Consider the following 18,312-nt stretch of genomic DNA (forward strand, 5'->3'; position numbering starts at 1 on the left):
AAATAGAGAGATAACACATGTACATTCAAATTATGTGCTGCAAACAATACATAAAAGACAAACTACAACATTTGAACTGAATGTAATAGTGTTTAATGGTTTTCTTGATTTGTCCTCTGTTTAAACATTATTCATTTATATACAAATCTCTAATCTTATTTTAAAGGTTGAACATTGCTGTAAATATTCATCAGAGACCTCTCAGATTTCATCACGCCCACAGTCAGGAGAGTCTCATGAATATTCATGTCAGTGTCACTCTGTGGAGCCAATAATATTTCAGGATACACCTGTAGATCACACAGGTGTGTTTTAGTGAAGTGAAAGAGTGAAAGAGCTCAGATTGTGTTCCTGCTGCACAAGAGCGTCTGTACTTCTGCATGTGAGTTTAACACTTCTACATTACGCTGATTTGTGGAGATGATGAAGGGTTTATATGTGCGAGTGTGATTTAAATGTCTGATCCTGAAGATCAAATCCTTAAACACGCTCATTTAAACACTGTGTCTAAAAGCTTTATTTTTAATCCCTTTAAAGTGTTTGTGCTCTTCTATATCAGACTGACTCAATAGTGTCCAATAATTCAGCATTAAATATAACTCTAAACATTCAGAGTCACCAAATCAAAAGTAAAGTTAAAGCAGACCTTCCAGTTGAACAGGAAGAAAAGCTGCTGAAAAACAACAAGCTGACGATCCTTAAACAACACTGCATTTAACCCTTTACTGTCAGAGTAACTCATTAACCAAAGAGCCTCTTTAGTAGAGAGACATTTTATTAGTCACTAAATCAACAATTGGCTGAACCTGAACTTCTCTTGATAAACTCTATATAACATGCATTTACCTTAAATCAAATGTGAAACAGCTGAGATGTCAGATCAGGGTTAAACCAACTGCATTCATGTTAAGGACTATATATATATATATATATATATATATATATATATATATATATATATATATATATATATATATATATATATGTATGATTGTTTCCTGAAAGCTCTGCTAATGTCTGCATTGGTGTTTTAGCTGCAGTATGGCAGAGGAGCGAGTAAAGGACTCTCTCTCAGAGAAACACAGGTATTGACTCTGTTTTTACACCATTATTTCAACATGACAACAGACAGACCTTCAGTCAACTATTAGTTTGTGCTGAATTAAACTGAACAAACTCATATTTGTCTGATAAACTCTTGTAAAGGAGACTGAAGTTTGTCCTGCAGTTTATTCCTCTGGTGTGTTTGTGTGTTCAGTGTGAGATCAGGATCACGTGTGTCCAGCTCTGTGTCTCTGAAGAGTGACAACTCAAAAGGTGGTCGTCCTCCAAACTTCAGAGGGAAAACACCATCATCAGTCAAAAGGTATTTAGTGATTTACATTATTGGTCACACTTGGACTGTATTGAACATGTTACTGTGAACCAACAATCCAGAAAATAGCGTCATTAGTAAAAGAATCAGTTGTTTGAATTAATCAAATGACTCAATGACTTTTGGTGAATTTAGACATTTACAGACACCTAGTGATGGTTTTAGTTTCTTATTCAGAGTATCTTTTAGACAGGCAAGGGGACAAAACAAGCAATCAATCATAATCAAGGGTAATGCACAAAGAGTAATCCAATATCCAGACAGCTCACAATAAACACAGAAGATTAAAACACACACCAGTGAAACACGCTCTGAGTGTACATGAACGAGTAACACACCGCTAATCCACAAGAGTACTCCAGTAAACAGAGCTGATGGCTGATTTTGCAGTACTGCTTCATGAAGCTTCAATACCTTTGCATTTTTTAGTTTTAAATCAGTTAAACAGATGGTCAAAGTCAAATGGGCAGAGTCATGTAGTTTCAGTAATCAAGGTTTTTTATGACTTTAATGCTTCGAAACGTTTAAAAATTCAATATTTCTCCACAATGGGGCGAAAACTTGATCTGCGTAATTTCCACATGAACCACACAAGTCCATTCAGTTTGCCCTCCAGTAGTGAATCACTGAACAGGTTTTATAGTTTTACCTGATCTCAGGTCAGTTTTATGAGTTTGTAGATGTTTAATTTAGACATTTATAAAATGAAAAGAAATAATAGTTAATAGTCTCTTGTCCCCGTGGCGCAGTAAGTAGTGCTGTTGCCTCACAGCAGGAAGGTCGCTGGTTCGAGCCTTGGTTGGGTCAGGTGGCATTTCTGTGTGGAGTTTGCATGTTCTCCCTGCATTTGCGTGGTTTTCTTCAGGATGCTCAGGTTTCCATCACAGTCTAAAGACATGCGGTACAACTCTACTTCAACACACTTACCTGTAGGTCTCAAACAAGCCTAAATGACTCAATTAGTTTGATCAGGTGTGTTTATTTTGGGTTGGATTTAAGTTGTGAAGAGTTGCGGCCCTCCAGGAACTGAGTTTGGCAGTGGCTGATATGAAGTGTAGAGTGCCCTCTAGTGTGTCTGGTGCTGACAGTGACACCAAATAAAATTAATTTTGTCATTTTAGGTTTTTTCATTTAGGGAAGTCAAAACATCCTCCATTAAACCTCGGAGAGAAAACACCATCATCTGCCGAAAGGTATTTTGTGTTTTACATTTTGGTCATTAGTGGTTGGAACCTTTAGGAACCCCATGATCTGATTTGATTTCAAATCCATAATGATTCTTAATTTAGTTTTCCTAGATTTTCTGCTGTACATGTATGTCTTTGAAACTTTGAATTTCAAACAGGAAACCTACTTTTCTGTGCTTATGTTTAATAAATTGAATCTATAACAACTCTAGGTTTCACTTTTGGGTGTGGAAGAAATTTTAACAGCATATTGAAATCAGCCACAAAAAAGAACAAAACAGAAGCACCAGATAATTACAGACTCTTATTATCTGGTGCTTTTGTTTGCTTGTGGCTGGCTTCAATATGAATGAATAATCACAGATGTTATTCATCTGTCCAAATAAAGCTAATTCTGCAGGATGCATCTGTGTGCCTATTAGCTGTTTTTATGTTTGAGCTCACGCAGACCCGCATGTTGCTGTCTAATCTGAATACAGAATTGATTTCAGATCTTTTAGAAAACATTTTAGGAATAAAACAAAAGAATAATTCAATAGTCACGAAAGTGGTGTGCAATCAGGTAGATCTGAGGATTACAGTGGTGGCCTATACATTGCCTCTGGGCACTTGGAGCCCTGGCTCCTCCACAACGTGCCCTATCACAATTGTGCTGGTTTGTCCCCTGGGATGTCCGTGCTTTCACTCATTGACACGGGAGATCAGATGCCCATCACAGCATCAGAGGGTGAGTTGTCATGTTCAGATGACAGACCAAGCTCGGTCACCCACCATCTGGGGTGCAATGCGCGGTTATGGATCTAGAGTCAGGCATGATGGCTGTGCTTTCCCAGGCTGCTTTGGCGGTAGGGCTGAAGATGGCTTGTCCCCCTAGTCCCACTGTCGGACCGACTAGAGGGGGAGCTGATGTGAGATAAATCATTTCAGACCCCTGTTCCCATCTTCCAGGGAGCATACAGGGAGCTCAAACAGGTATGGGGAATGTTTTTACCTCACACGCTTCTACCGTAACCTCACTCGATGGCGGTACAAAGCTTTTGCCTAGATGGTAGGCACCGCCACCTGGAGGGGTAAGCTGAGATCCTTGGGTGGGTTTTCTGAGTCTCTCACAGCCAGAGCTCACACTGCTGTGGGCATTGCCTCTTCGGCCCTGCACCATGGTACCACAGCACCACAGGTGGCCGACTATACTCTCATGACCTCAAAATCGGCCGTCTGAGCCATGGAGAAGATGATGGCCACACAGTGGTTCAAGATCACCACCCTTGGCTTACCCTGGGAGACATGTGTCACACTGCCTGAGCTTGTTTTCTTCACATGCCTATATATCACAGGCCTATTTGGTGACACTGTCTACCAAGCAGTCCTCAGTGGTAAAAGAAAAGCTGAGCACAATGAAACAGGTCATCTTCCTGAGGTCACCTGTTTCCAGAGTTTACTGGCGTGTTTTTCACGACAGTTAAAGCCGCAGCCACCCGTCTTGCGTGTGCAGAATGAAGACGGTGCTGCCCTGTCTGATAGTTTGACAGGATTACAATGGTCTTACTGAAGTTTTTCTAGAGGTTCCTCAGCCATATTAGGTTGCAGCCACTATCTCGCTGCTCAGATTGTTCAAATTTGACCACTTCACCACTGGCTTCACAGTCAAGATCCCAGATGGGCATGGTGTGCAGGGATGCACAGGGTGACCATCACCTCGCTGTGATGCCGCACCTTCAGTCCCTGGATGGATCTGGCCTTCTACGGGCCTGGGTGCCCTTAAACAAGTGTCCACAACAAACAAGTGATGTCTGGACTTAAACAAGGAAACATTTAGTCTGTCACTAAAAAATCTAATAGACATCTAAGAATAACCCAACACTAGACAAATACACAGATTAGACAGACTTGACATGTGTAGTTGTTAATTCCAAATTTAACCTTATTTTAGCCAAGCCATCTTTGATGGGATGTCTATTAGTCTTCTATTAAACACAAAAATGTGCTTATTAAGATACTATAGTTGTCCCAGATATAAGATAATATTAGAAATTAGCCTGGAGTCATGACGCACAAGACGCAAGCTCAACCATGCAAGTTGACGTGTTCTCCCAGCAGCTCACACTCCTGGGAGAATAGAAACTCCACCCCAGCGTGGTCCAGGTAATACGAGTGCACTTCAGGGAAGCCCAGGTCATCCTGCTTACTTCTCGCAAGTCTGCTCATCAGCAGTTGCTTTTTTCCCTGCTCTGTAAAGATGCTCTCCGCTGACCCCGAAGCTTAAGCAGTATGCATTTTTCCCTCAGTGATCCTGCTCACACAGACCCTGTGAAAGGTCAGGGAGAAAGAGCAGAAGGTCTTGCTTGTTGCGCCTCCAAGGTTCAACCTGACCTTGTTGTTTCTGAACTCACACTCCTCGCGATGACCCCTCCTTGACTAATTCCCGAGGAATCACTTCTTTTCTTAGAGATAGGGCAACCTCTGGGGCAACAATCCCATATCCGTCCCTAAGTCACTGAGCATTTCCCCTTTTCAGGGAGATTTGTGTCTTCTCTACCCGCTAACCAACATATCATATGAAGCGCATATACTTATACTTATTGTCACCAAGTCTCCCCTTTGGGTAGCAAGTCACCTTCGTACCACCCTTCCTCATATTTTCCTAGGTAAAAAGTTAACATTTGACACCCTAAATTTTAAACTATTCCCATACTCTGGTAATTCTAGGTCTAGGGATACATTTAGAAGGTTGCACTTTTGGTGATATTGTGTGCTCATGCTGTGCTTGGCAAACTTCACACCTTACACCAAATGCACAACAGTCTCAGCTGCTGTGGTGTTTTCCACACACTCTCCCAAAAGCATCTCTTCTAGACACAAGTCAATGTTCCCGACCTGATGGGGAACGTCCTGGTTATGTCTGTAATTTATCAACTCAATTTAATTTGTGACACATCAATGGACCAATTGCACAAGTTCACTGTCTTGACTGTCTCCTTATCATGAGGTCTACAGAACATTTAGTATTTTAATGTCTTTGAGATATGCCTGTATTTGTTTGTCTCAGTGGTTTTATTTGTTAACAGTTTTCAATATGAGTTACCAGATTCAAGAAACAAGACTCACAGAAGCCAAAAGAGTTTCAGGGGCCATCTCCAGAAGATCTTCGAGGTGGGAAAAATTTATTCAATTTCATATTAGAACAGACAATATGTTTATTAAAAAGATCTTGCTTCTGTAAAACATGTCATTTGTAAATGTTATTTTTCATGTATTTCTTTTTTTGAAGAATTACAATGTATTTGTTTAGTAAAGAATAATTGACTTTAGTTCATTGAGTTATTAGAAAATAATACACACCTGTGATACTGTGACATCCCCGGCACGTTCCTGCTCACCCAATCATCTATCTTCTTTACAAACCACCTCCATCCAATCCCGTGAATTCTCACCAGCCTTCTAATGACCTGCACCCATTTCCCATCACCAAAGGACACTGTATAAACTGACCTTCTCTCAGTCGTCAGCTCGTATTAAAGTCAGATAGTTGCCCTCATCTTCACTCCTTCGGCTTTTCCCTTTTTTCCATGGATGTTCCTTATGAGTCTTCGAGTCCTTTATACTGATCAAGGGAAGTTATTATTCTTATCTGATGTTCATTAGAGGATCTGCTATTACTATGATGAACTGTGTGCTTGTATACTCATCAATGGATGATCATTACGTGCTTTCTGATCATTCTCATCGATCTAGAGGGATGCTTACAGTTGTGTAGAGTTAACCAGAAGATCAGCTATCTACTAGATCACAGGTGTCAAACTCAGTTCCAAAAGGGCCGCAGCTCTGCACAGTTTAGTTCCAACCCTAATTAAACACACCTGATCAAACTAATTCAGTCCTTCAGGCTTGTTTGAAACCTACAGGTAAGTGTGTTGGAGCAGGGTTGGAACTAAACTGTGCATGGCTTCGGCCCTTCAGGAATTGAGTTTGACACACCCCTGTACTAGATGAACTGTGTACCTGTATACTCACCTGCTGAGTCTCCTACAAGCGAACTATCAGTGAGATCATTTACATCTGCTATTGACACTTTCATTTTTACAGAAGATTGCTACAGCCTTAAAGGTGCAGTAGGTGACTTCAGAAAACATTTGTTGTTTTGCTGGTTGAAAGTCTCTTCACAGTCCAATAGTAATGATTACAGTAAATTATCTAAATGTGTTTATATGTATTTTTATATTCTAGGTAAAGCATAAAACTAACCAATGTTTATCCGATAGGCAGGTCAGACTGTCTGTCAGCAAATGGAGATTCCGACTTCTGCGCACCTGTTCACGAAGATCCGCCATTAGCGCGTGCCCGTCTGCATCACAAACGCATGCACTCCGAGCGAGCTGCGGGCCGCTCGCAGATGCCGAGTCGGAGCCGGAGGCGCCGAAGGACAGCCGAGCTCGGGCCGATTACTGTAAAGCCAGGCGCAGGTGTAACTCGCCCTTAAAGCGGCTGCGCGGTCACGAGACGGACCAGGAGAAATCAAAAGCTGAATTGAAACTTTTAAAAACCTGAATCAATACTGGAGTTACTTTAGCACGCTGGAGGAAGGATGACACCATGACTGAAGTATCACTGTTAGACAGGTCATGTTCTGTTTTGAAACTATTTTATGTCAGATTGTGTTGTTATGAATGACTTATATGCACAGACGTGTTGTTCAGCCACTTAAATCTCCTGGTGAAAGATTGACGTGATTATTTTCAGTTTTATAAGGTTTTTTGACAGCATCTATAATGTAGATTTATATTTAGTTTAACAACAAAACACCAGTAAATAGCGCTATTCCGCCTAACTGCTCTATTGAGCTGAAGTTGCTTTTATATTCACATTGGGTAATTTTTGAACAATGATAGCCTTCCTATACTGTTTATCATGCTACTCTGAATATTCACTCTGAAATAGCATGTAAGTGTGGCAAAGTAATACATGTAATTCATGCACGGCGCTGGCACTAACTAACTGGCAAATGATATGAACTAGTGGGTTGTCTGTCGGCCGCTGTGACGAGGTGCGCGCGCTCACGATTTCAGAGGGTGTGGCTTTGAATCACAGTCCCTTCCCGCCGTCCAAAGATAATATGCTAAGCGGTTAGCATTTTGGCAGATCACCTACTGCACCTTTAATATGAACCTTTAAGTTCTCACTGTGATCAGCGACTTTGTTTTGAATAAATACTGCGAAAAGAGAACCATCTCTGTCTTCCTTGTCTACCAGCGTGACAGATACTCATGATGATGTCATTATACCTCTAGTGTGCATTATTTCCTAATAATTCAAAGCATCTGAGACCGCTATTCCACACATGGCACAAAATGATTTTATGTTTAAAAGACACTTGAAAAAAAGATGGCTTAGATAAAACAAGGCCAAATTTAGGTTGTCACTGAAAAATTTAATAGACACCTAAGAATAGCTCAAGTCAACAAATACACCGATTAGACAGACTTAACATGTGTAAGTCATTATTTCCAAATTTAACCTTATTTTAGTCAAACAATTTTTAATTTGATGTCTTGTAGACTTCAATGAAACACCAAACATATGCTTGATTGGATACTATGGTTTCCAAAGCTTAAGCCACAGTTCAGATGTTGTAATTCAGACATTTGTCAAGTTTTTGTTCTCAAACTGCTCCTCTGTGTAGGACTAGTTTCTTACACGGCTCATCCAAAGTCTTCTGTTATGTTTTACTGTGTTTCAATTGTTGTCGCTGTGACATAACTGAAATCATTCAGCATAGTGATATAGAAATGTAATGTGCAAAAAGCCTGCCTGAACAATTTAACTATGTGTTTATCTGAAGATAACAGAACACTGTAAAATGTTTTTCAGCCAATCAGAATTGAGCACTTAAAGACCTGTGTTATAATATATTTTCAATTATTAAATAACTTTTTTGGATTTACAACTGTGTGTCATTAGATGTATTTCTGATATAGTGGTCTTCTCTTTTTTTTTTTTTTTAAATATAGAATCTTGAGAGTAAAATTATCAAGTTTGTTAAGAAAGAACTGAAAAACTTCAGGAAAATCTTACAAAATGAAAACAGACAGGAGTTTGTAAAGGAGTTTAATGAGAACAGTAGCGGAATCACAGAAGCAGCTCTTGATCTCACACTCTTCTTCCTGAGAGAGATGAAGCAAGATCAAGCTGCTGATACTCTCCAGGGTAAGAGACTCATGGCCGTCAGTCAGACTGACAATTACAAATATAGCTGGAAAAGTCAAGACTAAAACTCTCTGTTTCTTTGCTCCTGTGTTTAGGTGAGCTGCTCTACATTAATCAGCTTAAATGTAGCCTGAAGAAGAAATATCAAAGTGTGTTTGAAGGAATTGCTCAGCAGGGAGACTCCACACTTCTGAATAACATCTACACAGATCTCTATATCACTCAGGGTGCGAGTGAACAGGTCAACACTGAACATGAGATCAGACAGATTGAAGCTGTTTCCAGACGTCATCAGTCACTAGAGATACAGGTTGAATGCAAACATTTGTTTGAAGCAGCTGAACAAGACGATCAGATCAGAACTGTCCTGACAAAAGGAGTTGCCGGCATCGGGAAATCAGTCTCTGTGCAAAAGTTTGTTCTGGATTGGGCTGAAGGGAAAGAAAATCAAGACATCAGCTTCATATTTCCTCTTCCATTCAGAGAGATGAACTTAAAGGAGAAAGAAAGACAAAGTTTAAAAGACCTCATAACTCAGTTTTTCCCAGAGACTGAAGGACTGAACCTTACAAGAAGCACACGATTCAAAGTGCTGTTCATCCTTGATGGATTGGATGAATGTCGTCTTCCTCTGAACTTTGCTGGTAATGAGACGTGTCGTGATGTATCTTCAGCAGTCTCTCTGGATGTTCTCCTGACGAACCTCATCAAGGGAAATCTGCTTCCTTCTGCTCTCATCTGGATCACCAGCAGACCAGCAGCTGCCAGAAAGATTCCTGCTGACTGTATCGACCGGCTGACAGAGATACGAGGATTCAATGATGCCCAAAAGGAGGAGTACTTCAGAAAGAGACTCACAGATCAGAATCAGGCCAGAGAAATCATTGATCACATTAAACAGTCAAAGAGTCTCTTTATTATGTGCCACATCCCAGTCCTCTGCTGGATTTCAGCCACTGTTCTCCAGAACATACTGAAACTGAAACACAGGGCTCATGCTGAAACACTGCAGGAATCTCCCAAGACTCTAACACAGATGTACACACACTTTCTCCGCTTTCAGATCCAGCAGAGCAGAAGAAAGTATGATGGAGAAAACACAGCAGATGTCTCCTGGGATCCAAACCTCATCCTTTCACTGGGGAAACTGGCCTTCCAGCAGCTGGACAGAAACAATGTGATCTTCTATGAGAGCGATCTGAAAGACTGTGGCATTGACGTCTATAAGGCATCAGTGTACTCAGGCATGTGTACCCAGATCTTTAAGGAGGAGACGGGAATCATTCTTGGTACCATGTACTGCTTTCTTCACCTGAGCATTCAGGAGTTCATTGCAGCCCTTTATCAACATCTGATACTAGACAACAACAAGAAACAAGCAGAAAAAAGCAGAAATAAAGTCATGATTAACTTGCTGAAGACAGCAGTAGACAAGGCTCTGGAAAGTGAGAATGGACATCTGGACCTTTACCTTCGCTTTCTTCTCAGTCTGTCACTCCAGTCTAATCGACAACTCTTACGAGGCCTGTTGACACAGCAGGATGACAGTGACCAGAGCAAAGAGGAAATAATTGCCTACATCAAGCAGAAACTTGAAGGGAATCTGTCTCCAGAGAGATCCATCAATCTGTTCTACTGTCTGAATGAACTTAATGATCAAACTCTGCTGAAAGAGATTCAGTCTCACCTCAGAAGAGGAAGTCTGTCATCTGCTCGCCTTTCACCTGCCCAGTGGTCTGCTCTGGTCTTTGTGTTGTTGACCTCAGAGGAGGAGCTGGAGGAGTTTGAGCTTCAGAAATTTCAGAGATCAGACGAGTGTCTCATCAGACTATCAGCAGTCATCAAAACCTCCAAAAGAGCTCAGTAAGTGCCATGTTTACTTGCAGCCTCACGTTTGATTCATTCATAAAAGCAGAACACGCAGGATTCAGCACATAAATTCACCAGTTACTCCACAAATACATGCAAGTGAGTGTCTGGTGAACTTAGAGAAGAACAGATTCAACTTTATAGTTACTTTCACCATGTGTATCTGATATGAATAAAACACATCAGCAAATGATATTTGAGTGGATTATTAGACTTTCATAGACTTTCTTGTGTGTTTCACAGACTCTAAATGTCTTGTTTTACTAGTGCTTGTGTGTATTTACATGTAAATGTTTATCTAAAACAAAAAAAAAAATCATTAGGCGGTTAAAACGCTGCATAATTGTGATGATATGACACGTCTTTCTCTGGCTCAGCACCAGTCAACACACCTGCTGTTGAACTCCCTCATCCCTGTATGAGGCGCCGAAATCTGTATCAGTAAGTGAGAGAGACCTAGTTCACGCCACATGTTTTTCATTAATCAAACGTCCCCGTGTCGTGCGACACAACAAATCGATAATGAAATTCAATTTTGAAATTCACTGCCAACCCTTTGAGTAATCAATTTTTATTAGTTTAATTGATTCGTTGTTGCAGCCCAAATACAAATATCTGTCATTTCCCGGTACAGGATCCTGCAAGATCCTGCTCAAATTAAGCTCTAATTTATATCAATTTCTATATTTATAATGTCCCGCTGGCCGGCAACTTACACAACTTTTTTTGTGTTGTGAATGAAAATGCGCTGGGACGAATGTCCTCATGTGCCCAATAGAAACAAGGCAGCCAGCAATCACAGAGGAAAACACTCCATGGCAACGTTGCTGTAACTTTCACTCATTGGAAAATGTTTCTCTCCCTGCGTCAAGCTCAGCTGATGTCCCTCCCCCAAGAGCCATATACCCCACTGTGATTAGTGGGCTTGTTCAGCTCCACAAACTAAACTGTAAAGTGCTTTACATATCAAACTCACCGCACTAACATTAAACTTTCAAATTAAGGCGAGGGCCACAAACTATCATCCCGTGAAGGACCGTGAGTTTGAGACCCCTGCTGTAGAAGCAGCGCACGGCCCCCACACAGCCCCCTATTGACGAGCACTCACAACTACAGCTGTCAAATAAAAGTACAGGTACTAAAAAAATTCATAATCGTATTGTTTTGAGAGCTAGGGTATCGCTATGCTTTTATAATATCGGTACATTGTGCTACTCTACTGTTAGTACATACACCCATAAGGGTGGAAGTTTGTGTCCTTTTCATGAGCAAGCATTGTTAATCAGTGAGGTCCCACACTGTAAAAAATTGCTGTTAAAAAACGGTCAGATTCTACGGTAAACTAATGTTTTTTCACTAAAACAGTAATATTCTGTTAAAAACAGTGCTTTCTGGGTAAAATTTTTGTTTTCGAGAAAGTAACCAACTGCAGAAAACTGTGAGCTAACAGAGTTCAGATTCGATGTTTTGAAGTCTGTGTTTGAAATCACACTTTGTGCCCTTGTTCACTATTTCATACACTAGTTCACTAATATAGTTCACCTGACAGTTTTAATGAACACTAATGAGTGAATTCTGACACTGATGAACACCTGCTGTTAATAATCACAATTACTGAAGAAAATAAACAAGAAACACAAACAGTGACTTGAGTTACAACATTAAATAAAATCAAATAAAATAAAACAGCTTCAGTCTCAGCAGAGGATTAAACAACTCCACAAACAACAGCAGACACACACTTATTACTGACTGATTTGACTTCCATACTATTCTCATTGAGATCCAACAGAAATTAAGGTGTTTTTTGTGTCACCGTAATGGAGTGAGGGGCTGATTTAGTTGGGCTCTTCACCCTTGAACTTATTAATTCAGACTCTCCAATTACTATAATAAAAAGTTAACAAAATGCTTGTATTATAGCAATAAAGATGGAAAGTTAATAAATAGAGAAATCTATTTGTCTGAAATTAGTTCTGATAAATGTTTTGTTATAATTCTGGATGAAGGGCCTCATGCAATAGATTTTATGCTTAGTTGCAGGTATTAATTTAATTAATGAGAAGTGGAAACAGAAAAGATACCTCCGTAATTACTTAACAGTTAAGAAATAACATAAAAAAACAGTTCAGTCATGAGAAATACACACTCAGACCTCATGAATCTGACCTTGTATCTCAACAATGGTAACATCTCAAATGTTTCATGCTGCAATGCATGCTGGGAGTGGCACGGTACAAATATCCCAGCATGCATTGCGGTATAAATAAATGTTGTATAATGGTCTAACAGTTTTCTTTATTTGCGTTTGATTCTGCTGTTGTTTATGTTTAGACTTTCAGTTGCCTGTTTGTGAGTTAAACTGTTAATTTTGTTAGTTGTCACCATTATTGAGGTTCATATGCTGATTATTGATGTCTCTTTGAGTGCGACTGACACCATAGAGCAGTGTTATTGTCCAAGATATTCTTAAAAACTTCCAGAAATCATTGCCATATATAGACATATAATGTAAAACAATAGATTTAACATTGAATAGGAGCAGTACATTTTATTATACTAAATGAGAACAGACTCTGCCATTTAATAGCAACATGAACATCACCAGATCTTATTTAGGTTTTTGGCTGGCTTGCCTCAACAAAGGAGTTTTTTAAACAAAGTTCTTAACAATTGCAGCAGCCAAGATATATAAATGTTAAAAATGACAGGGCTAAGAGCCCAACTAAAGCAAACTCTGTTCTCCATGATGGTGGCGTAAAATGTTAACCTTTCTCTCAAGAAGAACTTTAGTAAATGTTATACAAAAATACATGTATTAAGTAATAAGTGTAGCTGGTGATGATGTTTGTAGAGTTGTTTAATCATCCGCTGATCATTTAAATGATTTAATCATTTGTTGTTCTTCAGGTTATTTCATTATAAAGCTGTGACTAAAGTTTTGTATGTTCTGTTCTTGTTTTTTCCCTTCAGTATTTCTTCATTTGTTCATTGTTAATCCTCAATTATCATTTAATTAGTCAGTTAATTAATGAATTTACTTCAGCTTTGCTACATGTTTCTTGAACACTCAGTAGTGTGGACACTTCAATAAAAACTGAAGTATATGCTCTGGGGTTTAAAGGGTTAAAGGTGTGAGAGGTAAAAACACAGTGTAAAATGTATTTTATCAGTAATATACTGTTAATTTACACTACGGAAATAGACTGTAAAAAAAACAGTATATTGCTGGCAACCACAGCTGCCAGTAGATTACTGTTAAATCAAGGAAAAACAGTATTTTACTGTAAAACCTGAAGCAAATTTCTTCTGTCTGTCACCGTTGTGGAGGAGAGTAGAGCCAGTGTATGAGTTAAAGATGAACAATGAGCTGCTGATGTTATTCTGTATGTTTCTCTATTTAAAGATAGCGGCTGTTTAGTTGCTGATGCAGTCAGAATCTCTCTGGTAGTTCCAGATTTACATGTATGTGTGCTGATGTGAAATATAAGACATTAGAGTTAAACCGAACTTTTCTAATTAACTAAAATAAGTTATCATTATAAGTATGCTTCTAAGCATGTATAGCACATTACTTCATAAACTCATTCAGCAGTTGACCAAGTTGAGGCAGTTGCTTTCAGTGAGCAAAATGAGTTCACTTGAGTATTGTGTAAATCAATGTAGTCCATGTATTTTTACAGCAACATACTGTAAAATAACAGTACATTGCTGGCAACTGCAGCTGCCAGTATTTTACTGTTTTTTAACGGGACAATTTTTAACAGTGTGTATCTCTGCTCTCTCACATGGCTCCTTTCTGGTTTCCTGCACAGAAATCGCTTTGCACATGGCAATTAATTGTTTCTTCATAAAAGTCCCTACTGCATTAGACATCTTTGCAAAACATTCCAAGAGATTATGTGCAAGGTTATAAGTGAGATTATATGCAAGGTTTTATGCAAAGTTTCAAGTGGTTTCTTGCAAGGGTCGACCCAATAGCAGTTCATGCGATGCAGTGTTAGATGCCTGTTTCTGTCAGTTTCCATGCCATCATTCACCAATGCACTTGTTAACACATTAATCCCATTAAGTTTATTATTTTCACATCTTTCATTGAGCGTTGGCCTTGATGGATCATCTTCATCTCTTTCAGCCATTTCTGGTAATTGAGCATAATACAATTATTCTCTCTTTTGCTTTATTCACAATTTTTCATACTCCTTTAGATGTTTTTATTTATTGATCACTTATTAACTTTGATTTTAATTACTTTATGAATGCAAACCTTTTATGAACTTATTTCTGCTGATGTTTCAAATCCTTGGAAGTGCTTCTTTCGTCACAAATGAATAACTGTTCCTGCTTCATAATTTGCTTCTGGTTTCTCAACTGTGCTTGTTTACAGAATAATTCTCTATCCAGTCAACACCAAAACAGTCATCATCTCTCATTGTTTGGAGCAATGGTCTCCACTCAAGTCTTTTAATTGAACTAGATCTTTGTGAAGTTGCAGATAATTCAATCACCCACATATTGTGACAGTGTCCATCCTAAGATCTTCTCCCTAATTTTAACCCTTTATGCATTCTGGTGTATACAGTATTTGCTAGTCATCAGCCTACACAAGTACAAACAAGTTTCTACCCTCCTCTGGTAGTTACCTAAAATAAACTCAATAGAAACTAAGCACTTAATATATGTACCATCCAAAAGAACATATCTCCACAAACAATATGAACTCCAGCTGGAAAATCTTCTCCTATTGATTGCTCTTAAATCATATTATCAACATTAAGCCTCTTTTATCTGTCTTGATTAACCATTTATTTTAATTATCAAATTAACTTCAATTAAATATTATTAGTTACGTATAATTTATTACTCCTTTAAATTTAAATAGAAATGTCTAGGACATATTGTATATTACAGTAAATGTTTCTATTAATGCTCCTATTTTTACACTTTTTGATAGAGTTTTATACCTATTTCAGCATCTAGTGTTTTTCTTTCTGGGCAGATCTACATCTGATTTAATTTTAACCCTGACTATGCTGGCTGATTTTATCTGCATCTCAGTCCTGTAACGACAAACATTTAGTTGGAACTTGACACTTCTTTCTTTTACTAATCGTATTTCTGAGCTATATATTAATTCCTTTTTGTCTTTGAGTTATTTTCTTTTGGCTCATAATTATTTCCTGAGGCATTCCCCTCAAATTAGTTGTTCATACAATTTTGATGCATTTTTTTTATCATCTGACTAAAACTTACTGTATGTATTGTAAATTTCTGTTTGCTCTGTTTTAACTATTATTCCTTGTTAATTCCTTATATTGTTTTCTTAAACACTTTTCTCTTTCAATTTTTCTTACAGCAATTTAGAACTGTTACTTTCTGACCTTATGTCCTATGAATTTTATTTCAACTTGTTATTTCAGTCTTCTCTTTAACTATAAATAATTTTTCTAGATTTGAATCTCTTTCCAGTTTTCAATATCCAATCTTGATTTAGGCCATTCAAAATAAGATTATGCTAAGATATTTCTTTTACTTAGTTTTAACTTAAATACTTAATTCCTTTCTTATTTATTCTCCTATTTATTTATTGCCTTATCAAAAGCTTTTTCTTTTTCTTTAGTTAGTCTGCTGCATTGTAATTTATCATTCTATGTTTAAGGACTTTTATGATTAAACCTATTAAAACTTAAACCTAAATTATTTAACATTCATCATAATATATCATTCAATATTTAAAGTTTCACCTTGAAATTACCCTATAACACTTTTTATTACTTAAAAATTTGCATGATAATAATTTCTCTCAAATTGACAGGAGTCTGATTTGATACAAGAATGGGTAGCTACACTTTTGTTCTTAATTTTCCTTCTGTAATGCTTGAACTTAATTTGGACTATAGGAGCTACTTTGAGGTGGACTGTCAGACTATCCCAACTCGCAACCTGAGACAACTAGCTCACAGATTGGTGCTTCTGTGGTGTCCTGACATTCCTTCATATCAGGGCACAGTTTTTCCCCCTCTCTCTTTGGGCTGGCTTCTTTCTTTGACTCAGCTGATGTAAAGTTCTGGTGGAGCGTTTTTTCTCTTTGATCAGTTCATCAGTCTCTTGTTAGTGTCTCTTTTGAATGTCTCTGAACCAATTTAGCTTTTCAGTCCTCAGTAAATCCTGGGCATAAAGTTCATGTCACAAGTGTCCACAGCCATTTTGCTCTTTGTGTTTTTTCACACACCTTTCCATTTGCCAGTACACTCAGAGATGTCTGGTAGGTACGAGACTACAGTCCCCCAAAGTTAATCCCTATGTCCTCTTAATTAATATATATAGAATTTAGCTCATGACTTAATAAATCTTTTTTTTTCTTTTTTTTCTTCTTTCCCATTTTTTCCTTCATCAAATAAAGACTCCTTTTATCCAATTTGTTTTTATTAATTCATTAATTAATTTATTTTTGTTTGCTGTTTAACAACTTATTTTTTCGAATTCTCAATAATTTTTATCATATGTAAATATGCTTAATTTTCTATTTGTTAAATGTCCTTATAATAATTTTTTTTGGCTTCAGATTGTGCTTCACTTATTTTTATTAATTTATTCTAGTGCTTCCTCACTAGTTACATTAAATCTTACATTATGTAATTTCTCTAACATTTCTGTTTTTAATTCACCAGCACTACATGGTGCTTACATCTGATATAACTGTTCAAAATCCTTACTGCAATAGCTTAGAGTTCATAGTACTAATTTAACTCCACATGTTTGTTAACTTAAAGCATTTTTCCTATCAGAAATGCAATTTGTAATTCTCAATCACTTTTTAAGTACATCAAATATTAACTACAACATTTTTGAACTCACTCTATGATGTTCTTTAATGTCTCCTCAGTGTCTATGCTTTACATCTGAATCACTGCTTTTACTACAAATAGCTGTTGGCTTACATGACAGCCTGTAGCTGTCATGTACAGTTTTTAGGATTGCTTACACACTAAAATTAAAAGTAGTACACTATTAGCAAAACCTTACACACAAGTATCAAAACATCAGCCCATATTTGCACAACTCTAAGCACATTGTCAACTTAACACTTGTTGCAAAACTCTACACACAGTGATTTGCAAAACACTAAACACACTTAACATACATTACACACTAAAATCTATCATGAAGTCACTTCATTGCAATACCAAAGCACGGACTGTCAAATCACTGCACCGTCCAACCAATTGGTTCAATACAGTCATCAGGTGTGCAAACACTTGTTTGATTAATTGTAGACACACCAATCAGGTGTTTAAGCACTGTAAAATGCCAGTTTCAATGAAAACCATCAGGTCTCAATATCAACACTGGCACACACCATTACAGTTTTTTTGGATTGCTTAAGCACGATTTTCAAAACAGGGCCCATGTTTTCAAAACAGTACACACAATTAGCACAACCACACACCCAATTAGCAAAACACTACAGATCCTTTGCATAATTAAACTCTTGTAAAAACTATACACTTCTGTTTAAAAACCACACTTTACCATAAGAAACACATTTTCACATTTACTATACTCTGTTTGCACGAGTTACACTCTGCTGTGATAAACTTAAAACACTTTTAGCACTTCTACTTCCCTATGATTAGAGTAGGCTATGATCAACAAAGTACAAATATAAAGTAAATCCAC

The 18,312-nt window shown here is 37.9% G+C and overlaps 1 protein-coding gene across 3 annotated transcripts; it reads left to right on the top strand.

Annotated features, from left to right (window-relative positions):
• The first annotated feature begins 301 nt into the window (after positions 1-301).
• Positions 302-10,825, top strand: LOC110439622 (NLR family CARD domain-containing protein 3-like). Of its 3 annotated transcripts, none has more exons than XM_073948356.1 (8): positions 302-382; positions 1,035-1,085; positions 1,259-1,366; positions 2,497-2,568; positions 5,628-6,732; positions 6,822-7,178; positions 8,568-8,763; positions 8,859-10,825. In XM_073948356.1, the coding sequence occupies exons 7-8, from the start codon at positions 8,730-8,732 to the stop codon at positions 10,628-10,630; spliced, it is 1,806 nt and encodes a 601-aa protein (XP_073804457.1). In that variant the 5' UTR covers positions 302-382; positions 1,035-1,085; positions 1,259-1,366; positions 2,497-2,568; positions 5,628-6,732; positions 6,822-7,178; positions 8,568-8,729; the 3' UTR covers positions 10,631-10,825. The 3 variants fall into 3 exon arrangements, with proteins under 3 accessions (XP_073804457.1, XP_073804456.1, XP_068076378.1); XM_073948355.1 differs by having other exon boundaries at positions 5,628-5,712; XM_068220277.2 differs by lacking the exon at positions 6,822-7,178 and having other exon boundaries at positions 5,628-5,712.
• The last annotated feature ends 7,487 nt before the right edge of the window (positions 10,826-18,312 follow it).

This window comes from Danio rerio, chromosome 4 (genome assembly GCF_049306965.1).
Source record: "Danio rerio strain Tuebingen ecotype United States chromosome 4, GRCz12tu, whole genome shotgun sequence".
NCBI classification, from domain to species: Eukaryota; Metazoa; Chordata; class Actinopteri; order Cypriniformes; family Danionidae; genus Danio; species Danio rerio.

Excerpts from the sequence above, each read along its gene's own strand:
- LOC110439622 (XM_068220277.2), top strand. The coding sequence starts at position 1,042 with ATGGCAGAGGAGCGAGTAAAGGACTCTCTCTCAGAGAAACACAG. Across the intron at positions 1,367-2,496 it reads ACACCATCATCAGTCAAAAG|GTTTTTTCATTTAGGGAAGT; the intron begins GTATTTAGTGAT and ends TTGTCATTTTAG. Across the intron at positions 8,764-8,858 it reads AGCTGCTGATACTCTCCAGG|GTGAGCTGCTCTACATTAAT; the intron begins GTAAGAGACTCA and ends TCCTGTGTTTAG.